We start from the raw sequence: 25,394 nt of genomic DNA, 5'->3' as shown, positions 1-25,394 counted from the left end.
GTAATTTCCTGCTTTTAGTCTTGGAGGGTGCAGGGCTCATATGATGTCAATTCTGTTGTTGTGATGTCCTTTAAAACAAAAGTTTATCATTTATAGATGAAACAAGTTAGTGTGATGGGGTGCACAAAAATCGTAAAATATTTACAAATAAATTTATAAAATAAATATATCTTATGGAAATAGAAACACACATATAAACCTCAAAACAATACAAATTTCGGAGGAAAAAAGTAATTTATTTGATGATATTTTAGGTGCAAATGCAATGTTAGTCAGCACGGACATGTGCAATTTGTCATGTAATCATGAAAAAGTATATAAAAAAAAGAGTATTACTCTTTAATAATGATAATATATCATGCAAGCAAGAACCCTTGAATAAACTACTTTAAGCTTTGGAAACAAATATATATATATATATATATATATATATATATATATATATATATATATATATATATATATATATACATATATATATATATATATATATATATATATATATATATATATATATATATATATATATATATATATATATATATGGGAGTGGAAAACGAGGGAGAAATGTATCAATAAGTCATGAATGATTAGGCCCACACGGAATCTGCGCGCGCAGAATTCCGCAGATTTTCCACAGAATTCCGCAGATTTTTAGCCCATCATTAATTCTGTTTATTTACTTTAAGTAAATATGTGTAAATCTAAATTTATGCAGTTTTAAAATTAATTACAGTAATTTTATTGAAAATGTTAATCGGATTTAAGTATGATGCAGTTTGTAAAGTAATATTTTCTGTCTTTTAGTAGATATATTATATGATAGACTTGCTTTGTTTACCAAATAAAGTGAATCTAATTGGATTTGCATTTTAAACATTAAACAAAAGTAAAAAAGGTATTTTTTTAAAATTTCCCATATTAAGGTTTTAGTTATGATACTCCCAAAATCATTCCGCAGAAATCCGCAGATTTTTTTTAACCAAAATTTTCCGCAGAAATAGCAAAAAACATCCGCAGATTCCGTCTGGCCCTTGTCATGAAGACTGCAACAGTAAGTGGCAATAAAAAGCTAAACAATTTTATTATTTATTTTTTATTATAAATATGTACAAAATAGTACAAGAGAATACATCTCACAACATTTATAAACAAAATAAAAAATAAATAAAATAAAATGAGAGAAATTATCTCAGTAATACAAAGTATAAACAGATGCCAGGGGTAAGCTAAACAAAAAAGACTTTTATTTTGGCGTGGCTTGTGACGTCATAAGGCTGCGCCGCAACTGCGTTGTGATTCAACTCGAGAAAGGTTTGTGTTAAAACTTTTACATAAATATAAACCGACAATTAAAGTTAAGGTTTTCAGCCGATGCTAAATGACATACCTGCTGTTGACAATGATTTTAACCCTTTTTACATCTTAATACTATTTCACTTACATTAATTGAGGGCTATTGTTTGACTAAAGCAACAGAAATGTGTGTAATAAGTGTTTTTATAAAGGTTTAATTTATTAAATAGCATAATGTCATTCCTTTCTAAGTATACATCATCATAAGAAATGGAGCGACACAGTTTTATTCAGCTAATAATTTGTGGCTATTGTTTCTTGCTCGGATTTCCTCTTTTACCTGATTTCTGTTGAAGCAAGTGTTGAAGAGAAGTTTTTTTTCTGTTCATTGTTTTATTTATTTAAAAAAAACATTTTAATTGTTTTGTTCATTTTAATCAGGATAAAGTGTTCAAACAGAGAGAATCTCCACACTGTTATAAAGATGGCGTTTATTAAAGAGGAGAGTGAAGATGTGAAGATTGAAGAAACGTTCAGAGTCAAACATGAAGATCCGCAGGAACAAACAGGTTGGTTTCCATACAGATATTTTTAATAAGAAGACTAGTAAATTAAATCTATCTTGCAGCCTTGAGTGTGCTGCCTAGTTCCCCTAAATGCACATAAACGCTCATTAAAAGACAGGAAGAAGTGTGTTTCTTGTTACTTGTTCCCATGTCTTTTGTCCTTCTTTTTATGTATTAGTCTCCCATTTTATCTACCTTCTTAAAGGGCTGGACGATATGGCAAATATATCACAATATATTTCTTAATTTCGGTTGATACGGTATAATATACCGATATTGATATGGACAATATTAAAAAGACTAGAAAAAACTGCCAAGAACGCACACAAAAGATGTTTGTACCTACAAATGTCTGTAAACTGAATTTGCAAAGTCTTTAAAACCTCCAGGCTCTTATAATTTTTTTCTAAATAAAAAAAAAGTACAAAAAGTTTTCGTTCAATTTTTATTTGTATTTAGCCTTTACAAACAGATAATTAATGGCACTTTTTTTTTTTAATTAATTGCGATTAATCACATTTAAAATACTGAAATTTGTAGTTTTGGCTATTCAAATGTAAAATTAATGTAAACGCAACACAAAAACTATTGAAATTTAAAATATAATTGTTTATTAGAATTTTTGTTTAACTTGTAACACAGATTTCTTCATGTAAACAACATACCCACAATAAACCATCAAGATCCCGGCTTGACAGCCATAACCTGCAACTGCTTTAATTGCTTTAATTTCTTTTAACACGTTAAAATTTTCAAATTAATCGCATGCGTTAACGCACTAATTTTGACAGCACTAATATATATATATATATATATATATATATATATATATATATATATATATATATATATATATATATATATGTATATGTGTGTGTGTGTGTGTATGTTTATGTATATATACATATATTTATAGTTTTGTTTTTGTATATGCTGAATATTTAACAATCAAAATAATACCAAAATCTTACAATTATGACATCCACATCGTTAATAAACAGAAAAAGAATAATAATTATAATAATAAAACAAATCAAAAAGAGTATAGGCTACATTAATATTTGCAATGGAAAAGACTTGTTTGAGTATATTCATAGTTCTGGTTGCTTTTCATCTTAGTACTGGCTTAGTACTTTCCATTTCCATTTGATCACTATTTTTTATTTTTTTTTATCAATTTCTTTATGGGTTTAAACTTGTTTTTAGTAGTTGTTACTAGTTCTCACAGATGATATCTGAGTTAGAATTACATAATTATTATAATAACTACTTTTCCAGGGCTAATGTGTTTAAACAGGGTTTCCACAGGGTCTTAAAATGTCTTAAATTCCAAAATCTAAATGTTGGGCCTTAAAAAGTCTTAAATTTACTGAAATATTGTATTGTAGGTCTTAAATCTTTTTAAACAAGACTTCATTTTCCTTTGTTCATGTTTTGCTATAAAATCTGGCCAAAACCCTTACAATCACCAACAATCCATCTCAATAAATGTTTATTTTTTTATTAAAGAAATGTCATTTTTTTCTATTTTTTTATATTGGTTTAATTATTTTCCTTAATATAACATTTGTTTAAACATGCTTTATGTATTCACTGCTAAGGAGATCAACTTGGACAGATTGTTGTGCATAGATTTAGTTTATTATACTTTTTAAAATGTTTAAAACTTTTTTTTTTAATTTTTATAAAAGTGTATGTTTCAAAAAAGTGCATGAATACATGTAAAACTTGCTTGTTTTTACACAATATTTAAGATATTTTGCTAAGAAATATATAAAATGTTTTAATTTATTTTTATTCATTATTATTACATTATTAAATGTAATAAATTATACTATTTTTTGATAGGACAAATAAAAATCGTTTTCATCTGGGCCATTTGAAACATTCCTTAGCCTTATGAGTCTAAAATTTTATTTATAATGGTCTTAAGCAGGGGTCACCAACATGGTGCCCATGGGCACCAGGTAGCCCGCCAGGTTCACATGAGTTGCCCGCGGGCCTGTTCTAAAAATAGCTCACCATAGCACCACATATGAGTAAGCTGCATCTAATATTTTTATAGGTATTATTTTTAAATCACACTTGCATTGGCGTAAATTTGAAAATTACTTTAAGTTATATATTAAAAAAAAAATAACTTTAAAAACAATTTCAGACAAATGAAGTGTTGCATATTGATATTTATCTAACTTGTTAAATCATTGTTGACAACTACTGTGAGAAATCATTAACATGATCAATGCCTTCACATAGATGAATATTATTAATTATTAATAATAACATATAATTAAAAGTAAATTAAGAAAAATGTGTTATTTAATAACTGGTAGCCCTTCACACAAATCGGTACCCAAGAAGTAGCTCTCAGTTTCCAAAAGGTTGGTGACCCCTGGTCTTAAGTCTTACATTTAACTTGGTGAAGCCTGGTTTACAGTATGTCAAATAATGTGGATGCCCCAATAATAAATATGCTGAATGAAACGGACACTAAAATAATTAATTATTATAAAACATTGTACAGTATTCTAAACTATATGATGTGTTGGGAAAACATGAAACAAAACAAATTATAGTGGAACAATAACGATTAGCATTGCACTGACTACAACTGGCCAACAAATAGTCTACAAATGACTTTTTCTGTGTAACAAATGGATTACAGCATGCTGACGATATGCAAACATTTGAGTGTAAAGTTCGTCAGTATTGACCATATTCTTCACGTACCAGCAGGTGCCGCCATTGGAATCTTTTTACCTGAGACTTTTTAAAGAGCCCATATTATACATGAAATAGGGTCATATCCTGGTTGTAAGGGTCTCCAACAACAGTCTAATATGCATGCAAGGTCAAAAAACACTTTCATGGTCTTATAATCTGCATTTATTTTTAGCTAATTATCCCAGCGACTCCTGTATGAATCGTCCAGTGATTCATTTGTTCCCAAACCCCTCCTTAGCGCGGAGCTAATCTGCGCTGATTGGACCGATGACAGTCTGTCGCGATTGGTCGACTGCCTTCAGTCAGAGAGGGAAATGGCCAATAGCTAATCAGCAATTTAAAAAGTAATCACAGTTCATACACGCTCGATAGTGTAGACGTGGATTTTAGCTGCCACACTATGGCGAGTGGATAGTGCCACGGATAACCGAACGAAGGAGACAGTCGTGTACTCGCCATACCACACACACACAAAAACACACACACACCTCCGGATGACAACGCTCCCGCTTCCGCCCGCACCCGCCAGGTTTTAGCCTGAGAACCCGCTCCGTTTTCTGCCCGCCGCGCCCGGTCCCGCTAGAGCGGAGAACACAACCAAAAATCACCCAGTATACAGTCCAGACAGCCAAGCTGTCTGTATAAACACACAGCACAAAGCACACAAAGCTCGTTCGTTCGTTCGTTCGCTCTCTCTCTCTCTCGCTCTCTCTCATACGCGCGCGTGCGCACTAACACACACACAAGCACCACGCAGACTCTCTCTTTCTAATTCGCATAGCAATATCCGTGATATTGCTAGACAGCCCGCTCCCGTCCCAAATTAAACCCGTTACCGACCGCTCCCGCGATTTATTCGGAAATTTATTCCCGCGGCTGTCCCCGCGCCAGATTTCTGCGGCGCGGGAATAAATTTCCGAATAAATCGCGGGAGCAGAACTCTAGCACGGAGCTCCATAAACAAACAGCACGCGTCGCGTTTTTAACGTGACTTTGCACGCGATAAGATAATATATCCAGTTAACCTGATACAGTACACGCGGTTACAAGTAACAAATCACAACTAAATACATTTGCAAGCTAGAGTCAACGAGGCAACAACTTTAACCGCACGTACTTACACTTGAGAAATGGAAGAAACCCATCCTGACGTCCATCAGTTACTCTTTACTGATCCTTCCTTTAACAAACTCAGATGAAGTATTCTTTGTAGCATGTAGCTTCCAGAAGTTTCCAACTGCTTGGTTATAATGCTGATGTTTCATCTTTGGGTAGAGACTCAATATAATGTCCATCTGCAGTGTTACTTCAATCGACCGGCATGTTTGTGTGCGTGTGTTTGTGGGTGTGCGTGTGTTTGTGGGTGTGTGTGTGTGTCTGGGTTTCTGCGTCAGAGGGCGGGGCCTCAGGTTTGAAATCTCCCGGGTTTGCGCGTGCACGTGAATAACTTGGTTTCGTTCGTACGTCATGGCGAAACACCTAATGAGTCGGTATCAAGGCGACTCGTTTGAAGCACTATGAGTCGACTCTTTTATAGATGAATCAACCGTTTTAAACACTGTATTCTTACAGATTTAAGCCTTAGCTGGATACTTCACTTCACTTAGAGCTGTGTTACACACTACATGGAGGGGAATTTTCAAAAACCCATAATATGGGCTCTTTAAAATATATATATTTTTAGATCCTAAAAACAGTGTTATGCTGCTTAGGCATGGGACGATAACAGGTTTCAAGTTATATCGCGGTTTGAAAAAAGTCAAGGTTTTAAAACCACCAATATTTTCTGGTGCTTCTGGTGTGTGACCTGCAGGCAAGTTTGTTATTTTATTTCTAATGGAGAAACGCACACATGAGGCAACGCCCTTGCACTTTTCAAGCTGCATCTAAGATCACAGGAAGCTTCTGTGTTCACGAGAAATGCAAACGGCTGATGTTTAAGGTAGACACAATGAAAAGTGCACATGTTTGCAAACCTACCAAAAGGTACAAACAATAATTCCCATTAGAGCAATAATGTGGAGAATATTGATCTTGTGTTGAGCCCAATGAGCCTTGCATTTAAAAATAGAGCAAGGGTGTACCTTTAGTGATATCGCTTTGACTCAAATGCTAAAAATGGCTAACATGAAACAAGAAACTGAGGATATGATCGTGACGCGCCACTGTCAATCAATATTGGTGGGTGGGGGGACCGCACTCCTACATCAAGTTGCGGTTGATCTGAAAACAGCTCCAATTGGTCCACCGTTTTTTTTTTTTTTTTATGTTGTTAAATTGAAAAACAAAAGGATTGTGTCTGTTTATATTACCACAATATGACAAACTAGAAACTATACTTACACACGTCTGTCCAAACAGCTTGAAAATTAGATTTTGTATACATTTGTATATGTAATACAAATCTATTAAATCTAACTAATTCAACAGGTTGTCGCCTATAGAGCTGCAGAAATAATGGTGTTGCCTTAAAGAATTCCCTATCTGCTTTAGAAGTTTTACAAAAACATGTTGTTTTGTTGTGATTACGAAAATATACAAATAAAAGAACTGACCGTTTACAGCTTTCAAATTTATGTCTCATCAATATGACTAAAAATGATCTAGAATTAATCATACAAGAATCTGCTTAAATGTACATGTGTGTCATGGACCCCAGGATATAATGTGCATCAAAATTAAGGTTTATGTAGCCAATGTTTTCAGTGCCTTTAACTTCAGCTTTTGATGAGTTTTTAATGATTTACCAAAAACTAAACTTTTTTTTTTTTCAGACCAAATTAAAGAGTATGAAGAGAGTAAAGAGGAGGAACATCTTGTCAAAATTGAGGACAAAACTCATTTAGAGACTGATGGTGTTTTAAAAGTAAGAGACAAGAGTCGTATTACCTGCAGTCAGTGTGGAAAGAGTTTGGCAAGCAAAAGCAAACTTAAGATTCACATGAGGATCCACACTGGAGAGAAACCATTCACTTGCACTCAGTGTGGGAAGAGTTTCAACCAATTATCAAATCTTAATAATCACATAAAGATCCACACTGGAGAGAAACCATTCACATGCACTCAGTGTGGGAAGAGTTTCAACCAATTATCAAAACGGAATAATCACATGATGATCCACACTGGAGAGAAACCATTCACTTGCACTCAGTGTGGGAAAAGTTTTATCCACTCATCACACCTTAATGAACACATGATGATCCACACTGAAGAGAAACCATTCACATGCCCTCATTGTGGGAAAAGTTTCAGCAAATCTTCATCGCTTTATAGACACATGAAGATTCACACCGGAGAAAAACCATTCACATGCACTCAGTGTGGGAAGAGTTTCAGCCAATCATCATATCTTAATAAACACATGATGATCCACACTGGAGAGAAACCATTCACATGCTCTCAGTGTGGGAAGAGTTTCAACCAATCATCAAACCTTAATCTACACGTGAGGATCCATACTGGAGAGAAACCATTCACTTGCACTCAGTGTGGGAAGAGTTTCAACCAATTATCAAATCTTAATAATCACATAAAGATCCACACTGGAGAAAAACCTTTCACATGCTCTCACTGTGGGAAGAGTTTCAACCAATCATCATCCCTTAAACAACACATGATGATCCACAATAGAGAGAAACAATTTACATGCACTCAGTGTGGGAAGAGTTTCAGCCAATCATCATACTTTAATAAACACATGAGGATCCACACTGGAGAGAAGCCATTCACATGCAGACAAAACAACCATTAAAACCTGAAAAGAAAAAGACAGACGGAATAGCTGATAGCCTGTCAGCTAGCATTGCAGCAATACATACGGACATCAAAGCTTTCCGGATGGATATTAAAAGTCAATCAAAAACTGGATGGCCTTATCATGGACCTAAACGCAACCGCAGAAAAGGTCAACGAAGCAGAGCAACGAGTTGGAGAATTGGAGGAGAACAATGCTGGGAGGAAAGAAATGCTCAATCAATCCATCCATATTCAAGAAAATTTACAAGAGAAACGGTGAGATCTAGAAACACGCTTCCGTAGAAATAATATTCGGATCTTTGGAATCCCGGAAGGAAGCGAAGGGAATAATATCCAAGACTTAGTGGAAACGATTATCAAAATGGAGCTGTCACTCGACGAATATGACCTTAAAATCCAACGGTGTCACTGGGCACTCGGACTAAAACCACCCACTGATGCAACCCCACACTGTAAAAAAATTATTTCCATGATTTGTCATCACAACGTTATTTCTTTTGTCAAGTCAACTAGATTCACTATAGTAGTTGAGATAACAAAAGATTTTTAGTTTAGGTTGATTAAAATGATAGCATGGTGGTAACTCACTGATTTAACATGAAAAAAATTAGTTGATTCAACTAATAGATTAGTTCACTTGACTCCTGAGACTTCGTTTACCCTGTGCAAGCGCACAATGCTCCGGGGTCAACACTGAAAGCATTGTCATTTTCTCCCCTTTAGAGACGAGCAAGTTTTATGGTAAGTCCTTTTAAAAATCCTTTTAAACGTTTCAAAAATGTTGTCTAAGAGTGATTTGAAGTATTGCTGAAGAAGTTAGCAGTGGTCAAAAATCGAACTTTATTATAATTTTGCCTCAAAATGTGGATGAAAGTCATTAATGGCCTCTGTCACCTGGTCCTTTGAGCATAACATTACCTATTAACCCTGCTGTTTTTTTCCATATTTTACAGTTTTATCCCGCTATCATCCCATAAAGGTATTTTCCCTATTTTTTCCTGTATTTTTAGTCTTTCTCTGAAGGGTGGCAAATAAACATTAAAGAGTCGAGCCTCCCTATACGCAACCCATACCGCCGAACCACTAGAAGGCGTTGATTGTTCTTAAATACGAGTCTGTTCTGTGCTTTTGCCTTGTTTAGGGTAGGAAAACACTTTGAAGTAAACATTAATACGGCGTGATTCCCTTCCTTTTCATTACAGGTGAGGTCGCCCCTTCATATGCATGTCTCAAAACAGTCATATAATGGTGCATGACTGTCAGGTGACGCGCTCTATAATGATGAAAAGACACTGTTTCCCAAACTGATTCTGTACACGCCATTTGAAGAGGAGCAAGAGTCTGGGTTTTGGGTGAGTGTTTAAACAGACATATACACATAATTAATAATAATAACATACAAAGATGTCGATCTTGGTGTTTTTTTTGGATTTCGTCCTAAATGAGCATAAACAGTTAGGAAAGCAGATGAATGCTTTAATTATAATGTTAGAGGTGTGGATTTTTAAAGTGACACCTCTATTATTAATGTAATCAAACTAAAAAAATCTAAATTAATAATTTATTCTCTGCTCTATATTCAGAATGTGTTAGTTATACAGTGAAGAAACGGCTTATGAGATTTGATATTGATTCTATTTCATTATAATAGCTATTAATATTAAATAAGCTGATCTTTTTGCTAATGTATTTGCTGCTAATGTATGCTATTTATTTTTTCTTTTGTAAATAATAATAAAACTTATTACTGACCACTTAACTGTTTATTTACAACGAAACAGCTTCAAATGAGCATATTTAGTAATATGGGCATTTTCTAAATAGGGTTGTCATATTATGGTGGACATAGCCCTTATTTTCACATCCCAATGTTGACAGGTATGTCCTTTGAGGCTATTTTGACTTATAACATTTTGAGACTGAACATTACATGCACCATTTAATAAGCCTGTGAAGCATGTTGCTGAAAAAAAAATGCTAAAATAATTTTTACATGTAATTTTAGTCTTGTTGACCGTTGAAACCTGCCATTATACGACACCTTGCAACCTAACCCCGTCACACGAGAGGGAGCTTTCTCAGCCTCAACGCCCACCATAAACAGGGGAGCAAACTTGTCACCTTTCATTCTGAAATTATGTTGTTGGAATCACATGTTTTGGGAATCACAGGAACAGTGCAGATCTGTAAAACACAGTTAAGAGAAGGCAGGCCTCATATCGTAAAGGCAATATAAAGGCTAGGATAAAAATACATGTAAAAGAAACTCTGTATCAATGCAAATGTGTGACTGTCCCTCTTTGTTTCACAAGCTTTTAAACCAATGATGAGGGCAGCTTCAGTCACGCCAACCAGTTCTGTCCAAACCAGCTGCGGGTCATGCTCACCGTAAACAAACTGGATTGCGGGCATGCAGAGAGATGGCGTCAGGTAGGTCTTACGCACACTGGAGAATCGGCACACTAACGTTACATGTAAATCAAATCATTTGTTTAGTTTTTCTACTGGACATGAACCGTAATTGAAAGGCCCATGCTTATTTATTTACATCTGTATTTTAACATTGTTCTAATTAAACACAGACACTGTGACTATTCAGAAGCCTGCATGTTATAAGTATAACGTTAGCAGTAATGATCAATATGTGTCAAGATTCACAAAGTTGATAAAAAACAAAATGTAGAACATGGTTGTAGTCTTATGACAGCAAACAGCATATGGCCTATTGACTTGTTACAGCGATGCTGTTGAAATTAATCCTTTAATGTGACATTTCAGACTTTTGCCAGCTGTTTGCCAATATGATGCAGATTACACAGAAATAAAGAGGCCCAACTTCAATATTTCTGCAGAAAGAAAGTTTAGGGTAAGTAATTTTTAAATTCATTGTCTCTATCATATAGAAATCCTAAGAGTCTGTGCCTTATTTTTTTAATAATTTATTGTAATTTCACTCACAAATAAAAAAATGGCTCACACTTCACTTGTTTCAAACAAGTTTGGGTTTCTTTCTTCTGTTTACCACAAAAAAAAGATATTAAAGAAAGCTGAAAACCTGTAACCATGGGCATCAACAGTACGGGAAACAAAAACTATGACAGTGAGTGGTTACAGGTTTAAAATATTAGTTACTAATACTTTAAAATATTGGCTTGTGTGTTTAACGAAATAAAAATAAAAGCTCAAACTTGTTTTGAACAAATAAAGTGAGAGTAAATTACATAATTTTTTAGTTTTTTTATGAAAATACAAAATATATATAAACTATATAAACTTATATAACTAAGTTTACCCTGAACTTATTTTTTTCTTTTTAAATATCAGCATATAATAAATCGTGTGGAGTTTTCAAAAAAAGGTTGAAAATCACTGGTGTTTAACATTAAAATAATTTAAAAATAAATCAGATTTAAGGGGGCCTTCAGTCTTGTTTATTTATGTGACTGCAAATGCATGTAAACCAGTGCAAGAGGCATGTTATCTCCTTTTTTGTTGTTGTTGTAAAACATATAAATACCAGATATATAATTTGTGTACTTCTGCAAAAAAAAAAATGCATTTCTGTCATTGTAACTTTTTTTGAAAACCACTGGTCAGGTCTAAAGCCTTAAAGAGCATATTGTAGGTTTAAAATCTATTTTAAAAAAAGGTAGAATCGCTTGTGAAAATACTATAAAATACCATTTTAAAATGTTTTACGAAGCGCAAGGGCACAAATTTTTAGGAAAATGTGTCTGTTTTCCCACTTTCAGAAAATCCGCTTTTTATCTAACCACCCCAGTGACGTCAGACTGGGGACTTATTTGACAGGCGCGCACTGTTTACAATGAAGCAGAGTGGCATATAGCAGAAACGGTCGTTAGTTTTGGTGTGATTTATTATCATCATGGTATATTATTGCGTTTATGGGAACTGCACAAACCTGTCAGCATATCAAGTCCACAAGTTTCCCGTTGTCATTTTGGTTGATTTTTGTTCATAAAATGGGATGAACCCGATAAAACCAAAAGCTGACTCGAAACGGCGAAACGCGCTCCTGGATCCTTGGAGATGCAGCTCAATGAAAATGAGAACTGTACATGACTGTACATAACTCATTTTCTTTAATATTTGTCAACTTTCAAATCAGAAAGCATGATTATTTGAATAATTTGAAGCAACACAATGTGTTTATGTTGGAGTAACCTACAGTACAGCACAGCTGTTAGCTTGTAACATAAGCATGTTAAATATGTAAAAATGTAAACATATAATAAAACTACTTGTACCATCAATTTGCTTATATTATAAATGTCTTATACAGTTACAGCATAGTGACTTTGTTTGTTCAGCTAATTAATAATTTATTGTCATGTGATGTGTTTTTAAGGCTGTGGGAGACCCATCTGCAGCAGTGATGCTGACCCGGAGCTGAAGGCTTTCTCTCCACAGCCTCTCGCTCAACTGTGCTTCACTTTGGCTCACAGAGTAACCTCAGACCTTCACCTCGTTCATCAGGTAGATAAATTTTTCTCCTATCTCAATTATACATGGTATTATCTGTTTACAAAAGCTAGAGGGGGAAATAATTACTAGAATATTTCTATATAATGCAGACATGTAAAACTCAAACACTATCTTTGACTTCCTTTTTTTACTATTGTAAATGTGTAACTATTGACTTCCATAGTATTTGTTTTTCCTACTATAGAAGTCAGTGGTTACAGGTTTTCAGCTTTCTTCAAAATATCTTTGTTTGTGATCAACAAAAGAAAGAAAGACAATAAGTTTTGGAGCCACTTAAGGGAGAGTAAAAAATGTTCTGTCCTCTCAATGAGGAAAGACATCTTTTATTCACATATGAGGAAAATTCCTCTTGTAGAAGAAAAACAAATAACATTTGAAAAATGTAAGTTTGTTCACACATGCTCAACTTATAATAGGTACAATCTATATTTGTGAGGTGGTATGCAGTTCACTATCCAGGGGTCTGCAAATGTGGCTGGGTATTCTGTATTATGTTATATTAAAATCATATGGTAAATTTTGAAATATACATGATTGATAAAGATGATTGAAACTTTTGCATTATTTCCGCAGCATATATGCATCAACCCTCACTGCGTCTCTGACAGTGGAATACTGGAGGTCATCACAGGCTCGACGTGAATGCAGAACTGTCCACGTTTGCTTTCTAGATTCTTCCAGTGGGTTTACAAGGATGAGGCTGTCGGCATCTTTTTACACAGCATTCACAATTTAGCACACATTAAAGACATGTTAGTGTGGCACCCACATAAATGTTGGCCAATTTACTGAAAAATTATTTTAAAAGGTTTACTTTTAAATGGGTCTGATCAAATATTTTTCTTTCACTATGCACACACTCACACAGATACTTAAACATATATAAAGAGTAAACATGCTGGTATTAACACTGCTTATGATTTTGTGCTATATAAATAAAACAAGAATTTGAGTTGAATTAGAATTTGAACTTGAATTAGGGTTGAAGTTTATTTAACCATAAATGCAGATAAGATCTGTTGATCAAATTTTTGCAAACAAAAAGTTGCCAAAAAACACATATTTTAAAACTTATTTTAATTGTTTTAATATTTGATGTTGTTGTTTTTTTAATACAAAACCTCTAAAAACCTTTAGTATAATAAACAGATTTTTAAGTACCTTGTTTACATGTTTCTGCATTATTCCAGACGTTCTGTGTTATTAGTGTTTTGTATTCACTTATCTACAATTAAAAAATAGGGTCAATGTGGCATAACTCTGTTAAATGCTCATTAGTTCCTGTTACTGGTAAGTATTAATACTTATAGATGATGTTCTTATGGCATTACAGATCAATTACTCTTCTCTGACTGCTGTTCTGTCTGCTGGTGTGATCACAGGCTCATAATTGTATGGCTGCGGTCCGTCATTTGAATATCTCAGAATATCTTATCTCGCCATCAAAACGGACGCTGCGATCAATTGTCTTCGTCTTCGTACTGTTTATTTACGCAATCTCTCTCGTCCTCACGTCCGGTATTGTCTGGCGATTTTTTTTTTTTTTTTTTTTTTTTTTTTTTTTTTTTTTTTTTTGCCTAAGAACATTTTTTTTTTTTTTGGACAAAAACAACTCCAGATGGCTTTATAATAAACTTAAACGTTAATTAAAAAAAATAATAAACTTCCTACTTTACTCTTACGCACATTGGCTCACTGAGGTGTCTAACCTACAATATGCTCTTTCAGACCAAACATTTTCACATGTAACGGGCAGACTTTAGTTTGCCTTAGTAAAGCATTGAGTTTGACATTAATGCTCAATATTGCCCCTGTCACAGCTTGTGACCACTAGTTCACAGGTTTTAAACCATGTATTTCCTTGCAGAGCTCAAAACAATGTAAAAGAGCTGTTGTCCTGCTTGGCCTTCATTATTGCAGGAAAGTAGTCACCATCAAGTTCATCAAAACTTGTGAGGTATGTAAATATATTAAATATGTGAATTTGGTTTAATCCTTGTTTTTTTTTTTCCAAAAGATTTTCTGTTGGCTTTCTTTGATACTGTAACACTATTTTAATGTTTATTTCCCCAAGGAGAGGGTGTCTAGTATGTAAAGTTCTTTGAAATAAATGAAATAATTTTTTACTATTTTTAATCATGTCCTTAATTGAAAGAAATTTTGTCATAAAGTAATTAAAAGATTAAAAGGAAAGTTCATCTAAACATTTATATTCTTATTTACTCAAGTAGTTCTAAACTTTTTATAAATTAATTTTTTTTCTGTTAAAAAAAATATATTCTAAAGAATGTTGGAAAATAAACAGCCATTGCCTTCCATAGTAGGAACAAAATACTATGGAAGTCAGTTTTCTTCATCTATCTAACTTGAAAGGAAACTGGTTTGGAACATATGGAGGATAAGTAAATGACAACTTTCTTTTTTAGGTAAATTGTCACTTAAAATCCATTTGCCTTCTGGAAACTATGAGTTATTCACATACAAGCTTTCTGATGTGGGCATACCTCTGTTTAAAACTGATAAATTTTTAACTCAGATGGTGTGTAAATTTTGTGATTTTTTTTTTTCTAATTCATAGTTGTTGTTTTTTCTGTTAGACAACTGATGAGGAAAGCCTCATTCACACTACAAGCAACTCACAGAGGCAAAGTGACAAGCGACCATTCATTTCAACAGAGAGCGTGCAACTTCCAGTGACCTCCGTCTACTCAAGCGACAGCGATCGTTGGCTACAAGGTGGGCGTGTCAAGGGACATGGCAGCATTGAGAATGCTTTAACTTTATGCAAATAAAGAGCGACTTTCTTGAGCGACAACCAATGGGAACACCAGTAGAGCTCATGTGATCCTCTCTCAGCTCGCTCAGAGGCTGGTTGTATTAGTGCTGTATAGACCTACACAGACCTGCATTTGAAGCAGGTCGCCAACCAAAGCGACAGGCAGCTGCGAAGTCGCTGCTATTCTGAATAAGGCAAAAGAAGCAGTGAAAGGAATAAATGTTGGACTATTGATAGTCATAAAGGAGATCACCTCGAATCTTCATCCAAAAGAAACAGTGAATGTGGCTGTGGTGTTAGAGGAAGGCGTTGTACAATGGCCTGAGTTATGTCAGATGACTTTGCTGTGCTAATAGGGTTTCTTCTTGCCCTGAATATCACTTATCTCAAGGAAATCCAATATACATTTGACATTCTCCAAAAAGATCCTGAAAATTGGTGGCTCTGTGATTCTTACTCTGTGAACTTGCAGTTGAACTTGAAGTGTTTAGTGGAGTTTGCTCACCCATGCTCAAACTTATTGATAATCATGTTGTTCATTTAACTTTAAGAAATATATCTCAATCAAATATAATGAGTTGCTTAATCTTAAAGAAAAGGGTATCATTTGTTGGATGATAAGCAACTTTATTGTAAGTGATTATGTTTTTCTTGTTCTCGCATTACACTTCATATTACACAATAGCAGACATTCTGTTACACACATTCTATATCAACTCTGTCTGCTACAATTGCTGTTTAACAAAAATTCAACAAGTCAGAAGTCTCAAGAAACACTAAAATGCAGTTCTTAAACAGCATTAAAATGAACCTTTTTAAATGTTTTTTCGTCTATTCAACATTTTAAAGGCTTACAACAATTCATAATATTTTATAATAAAAAGTGTGTTTACAATTGTTCTGCAACACATTCAAATAGACATACTGTTACAGAAATTCTGTACAAACTCGTGTTGTGTTGAACTGCAATTCTAGCAGACTGTTTTATACCTAACTCAATGAGAGTGATGTGAATTGTTTAATATGAAGTGTAATGCGAGAACAAGAATCACCACTAACATTAAAGTTGCTTATCATCAAACACATTTTCTCCTTTTCATTAAGAGTAAGCAACAAGTTACACTGGATTGAGATTTCTTTCACTTTCTGGAAAATGGGCCGGTCATGTACAATTCGATGATGGAGGCATCGAGATCTGAAAGAAAAAGGACTGATAAACAACAAAGAAAAGAAAAACTATTGTATGAATCTCTGGGAAAGTGTAAAAAAAGACTTTGGCAAAAGGTTGGAGTGATATCGAAGAAAAGTAAGGAAAAACATTAAGCGAAGATCTGGGAAAAATTATGTGAATTTCAAAGCGACAACACTAGCTATGTTTGAAAGAAAGGCAATACCTGACAGATCCCAATAAAGCAATCTGAGAGACTGGTAAAACTTCTTGACTTGATTCACTGATGATAGACATTTAAATTGTTTGAAGGAAGAATGTTATTTAATCAGACTGATCAACGACACAAGATGAATGATTAAAGCACACTCGATCACACTCGATTAAACAAGACTCGAGTCATTGAGTAACATACTGGAAGGAAGACATAAAGAGATTCTAATTTATACACTTAAAATCCCTTGCTATAATTAGTAGAAATATTTAACTTGAAAACGTAGCCAAATAAAAATACAAGAATATAATATTTCCAGAAATGGGCGCTGAATATTTTCATTAACATTTTTTGTGCAATAGGCAAGGCATGGAGGGGCCCTTTAGAGAAGGAAGGCTTTCCCTTCACTTTAAAAATTTATTTAACACTTCATGGTTTGGAGACCTTTTTTGTTATGTTTTTTTTAAGTGGTTCCAGATATTCATGTTTGTGTTTTTCATTTTCCGGTCACAGTGATCTTCGCAATAACATCTGATTATAGTATATGCAAAAACAGGAATATAGAGTAATTACTTTGAATATTAATGGGTTACTAAATTAATAGGCTACCAATAATAAAAACTATGTGAATTTCAAAGCGACAACACTAGCTCTGTTTGAAAGAAAGGCAAAACCTGACAGATCCTAACAAAGCATTCTGAGAGACTGGTAAAACTTCTTTAATATGTTTTTACCAGTGTAGAATATGTTTAAAGGGCACCTAGGTTACCCCTTTTTTCAGATTTAATATAAGTCTTTTGCGTCTCTAGAATGTGTATATAAAGTTTCAGATCAAAATACCCATCAGATTTTTCATTATACCTTTTACAAGATGCTGTTTTATACTGATTTGCAGCAGGGGGTGGTTTTGTCGAACTGCGCCTTTAAGACGAGTCTTTCCCGCCCACTATTTCTACATGCCTCCTCCCTCAGCTGACTTAAAGGAAGAAGGTCTCAGGTAGCGTTTTTGAGATACTACAGTAAGAACTAACCTTTACTAATCAGTATTGTGAACACACGCACACCACAGATGACACACACACACACACACACACACACACACACACACGCACGCAGGCAGGCAGACAGACAGAGCGCGCTTAGCTTAGTAAAGGCTAACCTCAAGTACTGTGTGGATATCTGTTATGCTAATGTACAAAATAAACCTGATTTAACTTCCACAAACCGGGATTGAAGCATCTTCTTTTTCAATTGTTCTGACACGCGGCTGTGCTGATGAAGTAAAGCTGAAGTAAAACGCTGTAATTAATTACACACATACTGTTTTAAAACACTTTAAACATGTGAAACTTACTCTTAATCACATTTGATGATGATTGCTGATCCTAGCGAACAGAACAGACCTTTTATTCCCGGTTGCTTTGTGTATGTCTGCCTGGTCTTGTTGACATATACACGCGACTACCGGAACATGTTAATGCGCGCAGCTGTTAATCAATTCGGTGGGCGGGGGGATCGCACACCTACGTAATGGTGCGATCGATTTGAAAACAGCTCCAATTGGCCGACCCTTTTTTTGTAGTTAAATTGAAAAAAAAAGGACTGGGTGTGTTCATATCACCCCAGTATGACGGTCTATACACTATACCAACACACAGATCTGTCCAAACAGCTTGAAAAGTAGATTTTTTTACCATAGGTGCCCTTTAAAAAAAAAAAAAGAACTTTTAGAATATTTAAAACATATTAATAACAGAGAGGTGTCACCTAGTACCCTATAGGATGCTGCTAAAGCTGTTATGCGAGGTAAACTTATAATGTGGGGATCAAGGGAAAAAAAAAACAGGATTACATAATCTGAATATACAACTTAAAGAATTAGAGACTACATATGGTAGTAAAAAAGATCCAGATATTTTATTTAAATCAAAGAAGTTAAAGTGGAACTCAATAAAATACTCAATGAGCAAGTACAATTAAAACTTACATTTTTAAAAATTAAATTTTATAAAAATTGTCCAAAAGCAAAAAAGCTGGCATGGAGAATAAGGAAACAACTGGCAGAAAGGAGTATATTTAAAATTAAAGATCCCCCAAGAAAACCTAAAAAGATATGTAATAAATTGAAGGAAATACAACAGGCTTTTCGAAAATACTATAAGGAATTATATGCCTCAAAAGATAATATTGAACTTGGAAACATGCAAGCATTTTTACACAACTTTAGATTTACCATGATTTTGATCAATACACAATAAAACCCTAACTCAAAAAATAACTAGAAAAAATAACCAACACTATATCAAAACTTAAAACATCTAAAGTACCAGGCATAGATAGCTTCTCTACAGAATGGGATAAATTATCAATGATTTTTGAATGCTTTAATCGTACCTTACATGAGGACGACAACCCCCCCCCCCCCCCCCCCCTAAGATCCTGGAGAGAAACTATCATGTCTGTGATTGCAAAAGAGAGAAAAGAACCACTAGAGTTTGATTTATATAGACCTATTTCAGTCCTAAATATTGACTTTATGCATCTATAAAAGCTAAATGATTAGAGGACATTCTTTCAGACCTAATAGATACTGATCAAACAGACTTTAAAAAATAAAGACAAACATATGGTAATATATGGCGAGCCCTTCATGTAATAGATTATATAGGTCATAACAAAATTAGCACTCTCCTACGGTGACACATTGCTGCCACACAGATATTTTTCCCACTCAGCGTTGTCGTTATAACGAGATCTTTTTTCATTAAGACGACAACTTTTCTCTTTAAAACAACATAAGTCGTTATTTTGAAATTAAATTATTATTTCGCCTTGAGCCACTAGATGGCAGAATAAGACAGGTCCGTCAATGTGCTTTAAGTGTCTTTAAGGTTCCGAAATTATAGAGCGTTATGGGATTTTACCAGGCATATTCTTTCATATAGGCACTGATAAGTTCACTTGTTGTTTCAGAATAATCTTTTAACATTAAATGTAACCCATAATTAGCTGTAGTCTTTTTTCAAGACATGATGTTCTATATTTATTTTGTAACGTTTTAACTGCCTATATTGCATCTTTATTTATCACATTTGGTTTATATGTTAGTATTTTTGTTGGTGGGAATACAGAACATCCCGTTTTTACATCTATTTGCCTCAAAATTGATTCTGTTTTTTCAATGCTCCATCATGCCCAACTCCAACTTTAAGGATGGGCCAAGCACATTATATGTCAATGAAGTGTCACATTAAATTAGTTGTTATTTTCCAAATAAAATAAGACTTTTAATAACTAAAGGTTGGCTAGAATGCATTTAAACATTAGGCTTTGGAGAGTGTTAAGATAAATGTTGGAAAAACTGCCAGATGGTACAGCACTTTGGCCATGATTATGATTAAGTTGGAATTTGTTTATATTAAAATGCACGTGTGTTGATTCAATAATAATAAAATAATAATAATAATAATAATTTGTTGTTTTTGTTGTTGTTAATATTTTAGGTGTTTAATTTTCTATGTGTAGATTGCAGCAGCACAACAAAACAACATTGCTTCAAGTGTGTAACATTTATCAGCCCAATAAGAAACTCCTCGTTAGCTTGGCTTTCAAGACAAAGATCTCGTTATAACAAGAAAAAATCTCATTATAACGACATAGCTGAGTGGGGAAAAAAATATGTGTGTGGCAGCAATGCGTCATTGTACTGTCCTAATTAGCCTAGACGCAGAAAAAGCATTTGATTCTGTAAGCTGGGATTTTTTAAATTTAGTTCTGCAATGATTTGGATTTGAGAATGACACTACAATGTTTACAATCTTTAAATTTAACTCCTACAGCTAGAATTAAATTAACGGAGATATTTCGTAACATATTATAATAGAAAGAGGGTGTCAACAAGGGTGCCCATTAAGACCTTCCTTATTTGCGTTATTTATAGAACAATTGGCACAACTTATCAGAGATGATACAGAAATAAGGGGAGTGAAAATTAAAGATATAGAACATAAAATTTGTTTATACGCTGATGATGTGTTACTGTTTCTTACATACTTAGAATTTAGTTTAGCCAAGGTGATGTATTCTCTTGATAAATTTGGATTAAGGAAAAATACACAAGGAATTTAAATGGGATACACCTTTTAACAGATATCTTAGAGTTCAAATCCCTGCAGAACTATCAGATATCTATAAAATAAATTACTTCCCCATTACAGAAACAATAAAAAAGGATTTAAACAGATGGCTCCTTCTACCTTTAGATTCATTCAATCGAATAGAAATAATAAGGATGAATATATTAACATGCCTACTTTTTCTTTTTCGAGCTTTACCAGTGGAGATACCAAAAAGGCTATTTGATGAATGGAAAAAACTAGTATCTCACTTCAGTTGAAACGGAAAACATCCAAGAGTCCAATTTAACACTCTACAGCTTCCTAAAGATCAGGGTGGTAGAGGTCTACCATCATTAGATGATTATTATAAGGCAGCACAGCTTAGACACATAATTTGTTGGTGCAATGACAAATACTGTGCAAAGTGGAAAGAATTTGAACAATTACAAATCCAATTACCTCTCCGAGTATTTTTTAGGAGATAGAGAATTGCATAAATTTCCTAAAGAATCCTAAAAGTGAAAAACAAGCTAAGATATTAAGATGGGTTGAACACGATATTCAATTTAAATCAGCAAAACTAGATCTGAGATTTAAACAATGAAGTTTGCAAGGCATAACATCCTCCTGTCTCATCACTACTGATAATGAATTAGAAAGTTTAACAACTTTGCAATACATATAACTTCGATAAACAAGACTTTTTCTGTTACCTTTAAGTTAGAGACTACTTCAATAAAAACATAAAGAGATTCAGAACAGAAGACATAAAAACTACATTAGTGCAGGTATATTTATAGATGCTTACAAATAGAAGGTTGATAAAAAAACTAGTATCAAGAATTTATTCCTGTCTGACGTTAACAAAGAAACACTCAACAATGTATATCAAGCAGAAAGGTAAGCCAATATAATAATAACAAATGAGGAATGGTTAACTATTTGGGAAACACAGATGATCACAATTAATTCTGATTCATGGAGGGGATGTATTTGGGAAAATGTAATCAGGTTCTTTCTAACACCTAAAATAAAATACTTTCAAACTAGAAATCAAAACAATAGTGAATGCTGGAGAAAATGTATCGCCAGATCATTTCCACATATTTTGGGATCGTAATATTATACACACCTATTGGCAAGATTTAAGTAAAGAGATAAATGCAATAATGGGATTGAATCTAGAATATAATTTTAAAACTATGTAACTGGGATTTACTCTACAAAAATACCATAAAATGATGTGTATCTTAATAACACACTACTAACAAGTAGCAAAAAGGCCATTACAAAGAAATGGCTCAAGGAAGATCCTCCATTTGTAGGCGATTGGTATAATATTGTTAAAGAGGTGTATGACATGAAAGTTCTGACATTTTCCTTAAGAAAACAAGCTTAAAAATATCTGCGTACTGGGGTAAATGGTTCAGAAGAAAAGTATTGTTTTAATTTCATTGTGGTGCTTTTATTTTATATATGTTTGGAGCCTGTTGATCTTTGTAACCCTTAACAGAATTTTATATAGCAACATTTTATCAACGATAAATATGAATGTAAACAAGATTGTATTAAGTGACCTTTAACATTTGTAGTGTATGTATTTTTTTGTTTCTGTGTCCCTTTAAAAATGTCTGTTTGTTTGCTTTTTTTTTTTTTTTTGTTTTGTTTGTTTTATTCTAAACTGTTTTGAAAAAGGAAAGAAAAAAAAAGTTGGCTCATGTATCATCATTATCCTGACGCAAACTCACAGCATTCAGCATGTAGTTTTGCTGCTGTTAGATCAAAAACAACAGCTGCCATTCATGTTGATGCACTCTAAAAATAATTTTATAGGCCTATCTGTCTTTATAAATAATGTCTTACATTTTACACTGAATTTTGTCCCAAATAGATTGACTTTTTTCCCCTTTTGTTTAAATAAACTCTTATTGTATTTGACTGTAACTATCTTTTTTTTTTAATTAGGCCAGCTGTTTAAAGAGCAGCTCTCATACAGAGCTTGTTATTTCAGTGTTTTTTTTCCAGGATTTTGTGAATTCCTTCTTTCTTGTCCTCAGCTGATCACATGGAAAAAGGAAAATGGCAGGGACAAATTTGAATTTTGATCATTGAGTTGTTTTTCCCTGTCATTTTCCTTTTCTTCTTCTTTTTTATTTGAACTATCACACACTTTTCAGGTGAAGGGGAAAAATGTTGCACTTATTTGAAAAAGCTTTATATGTTTTAAATAATTAAGTGTATTTTTTTTCTTTTAAGGCCTAAATAGTTTAAATGATTGTTAAATATATCCGAAACACTGTGTCTGTGTTTACACTTTTACTTAGTTTAAAAAGCATATTATGAATCCACTGAAACAGAACTTTGTGACTGTGTCATTTCTGCAACTTTTTAATAAGAATGTGAAATAACTAAAATGGGAGAGAGAATCCAACCTAGTTATCTCATTGGAAGATTGGTTGAATATCTGCTCAGTACAGGCCACCTCTTTGAGCTCTGGAATGTGGAGAGATTTTTGCTGGAGGAATCTTACCAGGTACTTTATAACCCCCAAATTAACATGCTTGCACAGGAGAGGAACAACACAGGAGAGGAACAGGTGACAGTGTTGGAAGAAATGTGGAGAAGACTTGGCAAACCACTTTCACATAATTGGAGTTGCCCATCCATTCAGTCATACTGGCAGGACATAATGCAAGTAATACAAAATATTTTTGGTGATGATGTGGATTTTTCTTTTACAACAATTTATCTGGGAAATATTGCAGCCAACTTAAAGGTAAAAGACAAGTGATTATTAAAAATACTCCTAGCAACCAGTAAGAAAACTGTGACTCGAAAGTGGCTACAACTGGAACCCCCTACAAAATCAGAATGGTTGGATATCAAATCTAATGTTCAAAGCATGGAGAGGATGACTTTTTCTTTAAAACTACAAATGGACAAATACCTGCAATATTGGGGAAATGGATTGTACTTATGCCTTTTCACAGTGTAATCTGATTTATATATGTATTTGTTCCTGTGACCTGTAAGGAAATATGTAACCAGTCAACCAGTCTTTTAAGTTCTGGTGTTTTATATATATTACTTAATTTATTTATTTGACCATTATTTGTATTTTTTTCCTTAATAAAGAGAAATAAAAATAAAGTATATAAAAAGAGAATGTGAAAAAACGGCACAGATAGGGACTGTATATATAATAGTAATATCAAATAATAACAACACTAAAGAAAATAAACAACTTTCAGTACATACAAGTGCAAACAAATGAACAAAATCTAAACATTATTCAAACAACATAGAGACAGGAGAGAATATGGAATAGCCTACTCACACTCTCGCTGCATAAAGGAAACTTTTGAAAAAAAAAAAAGTAAAAAAGACATGTCAGTAAAAGAAAATACAGTTCTCTGGAAGTAAAGGTGAATGGTTTGTAAGACCCACTCATTTAGCCTATTACAACCAAATCTCTATTTGGAGAGCAGTGTTGGTGCTTGACATTGCAGGAAGGGTACTTCAGGGTGAGAAGAGCAGTGATGGTTGTAGAGTCCAGAGAGAGAAAAAAGAATATGGCAACAGGTTGAAACTTGAAGTTGGACTTTTTAAAAGTGGCTGAGGATTGGGGATGGTGATGGAAAAATGTTGTTTCATATCCAGTCATCCAGTCCAATTCCAGCTCTTTCCCTGCAAAAGATCTCCTCATCAAACCATAATCATAGTGTAACTCCTCATTACTCAAAATGTCCTTTGTAGTAATTAAGAGAATCATGTCTCTATCATTAAGGTCATGTAGCCTGGGCCGAATATTGGCTCTGTCTAAAAGGGTGTTTTGGTGAAAACACCATCACCCTTGTCAGGAAGGGGCTTGATAGTCTGTCCTTTCCACCATTAAGACATGATCATTTTATGCACAAAACTGCTGTTGATGACCAAGTCCAACCTGGCAACATACTTCTACTACTTCAGAACCACTGCAGCCTGTGGGATGTTTGACGTCCATCCTTGTTTGTCCATCCAGCTGTTTATTTTGGACTCTGATGGCTGCTGTCTAGCAGAGTGTTCTAGAAACACAAACCACATCAGTATTTGGCTATTTTAACTCAATTTAACTCACACTGTTTCACTGACCCTTTGCTGTTTACAATATACATGCCACCCCTGGGAGACATTAATAGAAGACATGGGATCAGCTTTCACTGCTATGCAGATGATACTCAATTGTATATTTCAACTAAACCTTATGAGATGTCTGAACTGTCTAAGCTGA

At 33.9% G+C, this 25,394-nt stretch overlaps 1 protein-coding gene across 28 annotated transcripts; it reads left to right on the top strand.

Moving 5' to 3' along the window:
• Nucleotides 1-1,258: 1,258 nt before the first annotated feature.
• LOC101886712 (uncharacterized) lies at nt 1,259-17,160 on the top strand. Of its 28 annotated transcripts, XM_088649997.1 has the most exons (13): nt 1,259-1,314; nt 1,738-1,865; nt 7,361-8,597; nt 9,066-9,083; nt 9,296-9,321; nt 9,545-9,694; nt 10,167-10,220; nt 10,348-10,772; nt 11,121-11,208; nt 12,712-12,839; nt 13,422-13,528; nt 14,716-14,805; nt 15,446-17,160. In XM_088649997.1, the coding sequence occupies exons 2-3, from the start codon at nt 1,781-1,783 to the stop codon at nt 8,335-8,337; spliced, it is 1,062 nt and encodes a 353-aa protein (XP_088506123.1). In that variant the 5' UTR covers nt 1,259-1,314; nt 1,738-1,780; the 3' UTR covers nt 8,338-8,597; nt 9,066-9,083; nt 9,296-9,321; nt 9,545-9,694; nt 10,167-10,220; nt 10,348-10,772; nt 11,121-11,208; nt 12,712-12,839; nt 13,422-13,528; nt 14,716-14,805; nt 15,446-17,160. The 28 variants fall into 28 exon arrangements, with proteins under 28 accessions (XP_088506123.1, XP_088506122.1, XP_088506120.1 ...); XM_088649996.1 differs by lacking the exon at nt 9,066-9,083; XM_088649994.1 differs by lacking the exon at nt 10,167-10,220 and having other exon boundaries at nt 10,655-10,772.
• Nucleotides 17,161-25,394: the final 8,234 nt, after the last annotated feature.

The sequence above is a fragment of the Danio rerio genome, chromosome 4 (assembly GCF_052040795.2).
Source record: "Danio rerio strain M-AB ecotype USA chromosome 4, GRCz13ab, whole genome shotgun sequence".
Classification (NCBI taxonomy): domain Eukaryota; kingdom Metazoa; phylum Chordata; class Actinopteri; order Cypriniformes; family Danionidae; genus Danio; species Danio rerio.
This window is presented reverse-complemented; position numbering and strand designations above follow the sequence as displayed.